We start from the raw sequence: 2,500 nt of genomic DNA on the forward strand, positions 1-2,500 counted from the left end.
ATTATCATTATCATATCATTACCATTACATATACACCTATAAAAGCAATTTAAAAAAGTGATTAAAAAATTCTCACCAGGACATCCAACCGCTTTTCCGTTTTTTTGAATTCCCGCGCGAACGCTCTCACGGAGTCGAGGTCGGACAAGTCGAGCGCGCGGACGTGCACTTCCTGGTTGCCCGTTTTCTCGCGTATTTCTTCTGTAATATTGTAAAAGGGTATTAATTTAATTGATTAATTAGGTAAAGAGTATTGTAAACGGATATTAATTTCTATCTATAGTTTTTTATTAGTTTCTTCGCTATGCTCTGTGTTTGTTGGTTGTGATTTGTTTTTACGTATGAAAAAAATCGAGGAATTGTGTTTTAATATTATTATGTTTATTATTTTTTAAAGAACTAATTTGTCTTTTTTCACTGAGATGAAAATGTTTTGCGAATTGGAATATGCATGAACTTGTTGGTATTCTCTCTGTATTCCCTTTCTTTTTTCATTTTACTTTACGCGAAATTGAAAAATATATCATGCACATTTCCTCCGTACTTACGTGCAACTTTGGCGGATTTGGCGGCGTTTCTGCAACCCATAATGACCCTTGCGCCGCGACGAGCTAGGTCCTCAGCTGTGGCAAGTCCGATTCCTGAGAAAAGATGTTTAGATATAATCATCATGATATAGATATGTTGGCAATTTAATGTAGATTGTATAAAGGTATATTATCTGATATATGTAAGATTTTTTATTTATTTATATGTAACATTTCGATATATATATATCTATATATCTATATCCTTTTATCTCTCTCTCTCTCTCTCTCTCTCTCTCTCTATATATATATATATATATATATATATATATATATATATATATATATAAGAAATAATGTCACATAATGTAATTGATAATATGATACAGATAGTATATAAGAAATATTTGTTTCTTACTTTTTGTCATTAGTGTTATTTGATGGCTGTATTAAAGCTGAATTGTGGTCTTAATGACTATTTGTAAGTATTTTTTTGCTGTCACATACACTTTCGAACTATGGAACCCAGTCACTAAGAGATAGCTTCGATATTGTTAGGTTGTTATAGCATTGAGTGGTTGTTACTTCATGACTACAGGCTCGGTCATAATCAGTGTTGTTTATGGGTATTGATGTATATTTTATCAATGAATGTAGTGAATTAAGGTTGTTGTTTATAAATATTGATGTATATTTTGTCCATGAATGCAGTGAATTAAGGTTGTTGTTTATAAGTATTGATGGATATTTTACCAATGTATGCAGTGAATTAAGGTTAAATTTAACACTCGACATTTCGCATTTTCTCAAAACAAACCCAGTATTTGTATTCGAGATTAAAAATTAAAAATTATCACGATATGATTTTCAGATATATTTTTCTATTGTGACAGGCGTGATAACTTAGGAGTAAACCAAGCAGTACTTACAGGCAGTTTCACACAGTAACTAGTATGAATGCGGGGTTGATGTGTAATGTGTAATATAATGAGTGAAATAAACCAGGAAAGTAGTGTTATCTAACTGAACGCGACACGATGGTTAACTCTGGCCATCTGTGTGTACGTGATTAAGTAGTTTCACACCTCATTAACTCGGTCGAATCTGGGACGACCTTTTGACCTGGCCTTCATACAGGAAAGTGTGAACAATAGTACTGTGGATAGTATAGGCGTGTCTTAACTATAGAACTGCGTTCATTGGACTAGAGAAGAACCAGTGGAGGAGTGTGTATATGGAAGAAACAATGAAGAGAGAAGGATCTGAGAGTCAAGTTAAACGACAAACGAGTGATGGAAAAGTTTGTCAGTTTTTGAGCAGACTTCACATTAGGTGCAACTGAACCTGTTATTCGGTGAGTTACTCGAATTTTTTACTGACAGATCCCATGTTTCTACTTGGTAATTGCTAGTAAAAAAGACTTTAACAATATTAAGTTAATATGCAATGAAGTCAAAGTAGGCTATCAGTTTTCTCGATAATAATTCATCCAAAGTATGAGAAGACATTCTTTAAAAGTTAGGGGCAGCAGTTTACCGTTTGGTTGTGGAATATTTAGTGTTAGATAATCGGAGTATCAAATAGAAAAAGGTAAAAAAAGAAAAAAAAATCAAATCTACGGTAACTCGGTAACAGCACGTGTGGTGCTCGATGACACCTCGATTAACAGATAAACGGTCGATTTCACCCTAGCATTTTAACTCCACTAAGTTGTGCTGGCAGTTTGACATAAAACTAACTCCCTAATTATCATCCACGCCATTCCTTTGCTTTATCCCTCTGTCACTTCTACGTCATACGTATCCTAGGCACTGATACGCTATGATGAGCCATCTTCGAGATCCTCTATCCACACCACACCTTATTACAACGCTAAAATCTCTTACCTGCAGAAGCCCCAGTCACAATGACCGTTTTTCCATCCATTCTTCGCGTACTTTTACACCGGCCACTTTGTCGCCGATAGATTATTC

General features: G+C 34.5%; 1 protein-coding gene across 2 annotated transcripts in view; it reads right to left on the minus strand.

Moving 5' to 3' along the window:
* The window catches only part of LOC113817096 (retinol dehydrogenase 13), an 8,222-nt gene that overhangs the window by 5,596 nt on the left and 126 nt on the right, over positions 1 to 2,500 (minus strand). The window contains exons 1-3 of one of the 2 annotated variants that reach the window (XM_027369098.2): positions 2,414 to 2,500; positions 549 to 641; positions 77 to 201 (exon numbers count right to left, since the gene is read on the minus strand). The exon at positions 2,414 to 2,500 is cut by the window's right edge and continues 126 nt beyond it. In XM_027369098.2, coding sequence (XP_027224899.2) covers positions 77 to 201; positions 549 to 641; positions 2,414 to 2,500 — 305 coding nt within the window. Of the gene's footprint in view, positions 1 to 76; positions 202 to 548; positions 945 to 1,924; positions 2,137 to 2,413 lie in introns of those variants that run through there. The other variant, XM_070138749.1, reaches the window with a different exon arrangement.

Source organism: Penaeus vannamei, chromosome 24, assembly GCF_042767895.1.
Source record: "Penaeus vannamei isolate JL-2024 chromosome 24, ASM4276789v1, whole genome shotgun sequence".
Lineage (NCBI taxonomy): Eukaryota > Metazoa > Arthropoda > Malacostraca > Decapoda > Penaeidae > Penaeus > Penaeus vannamei.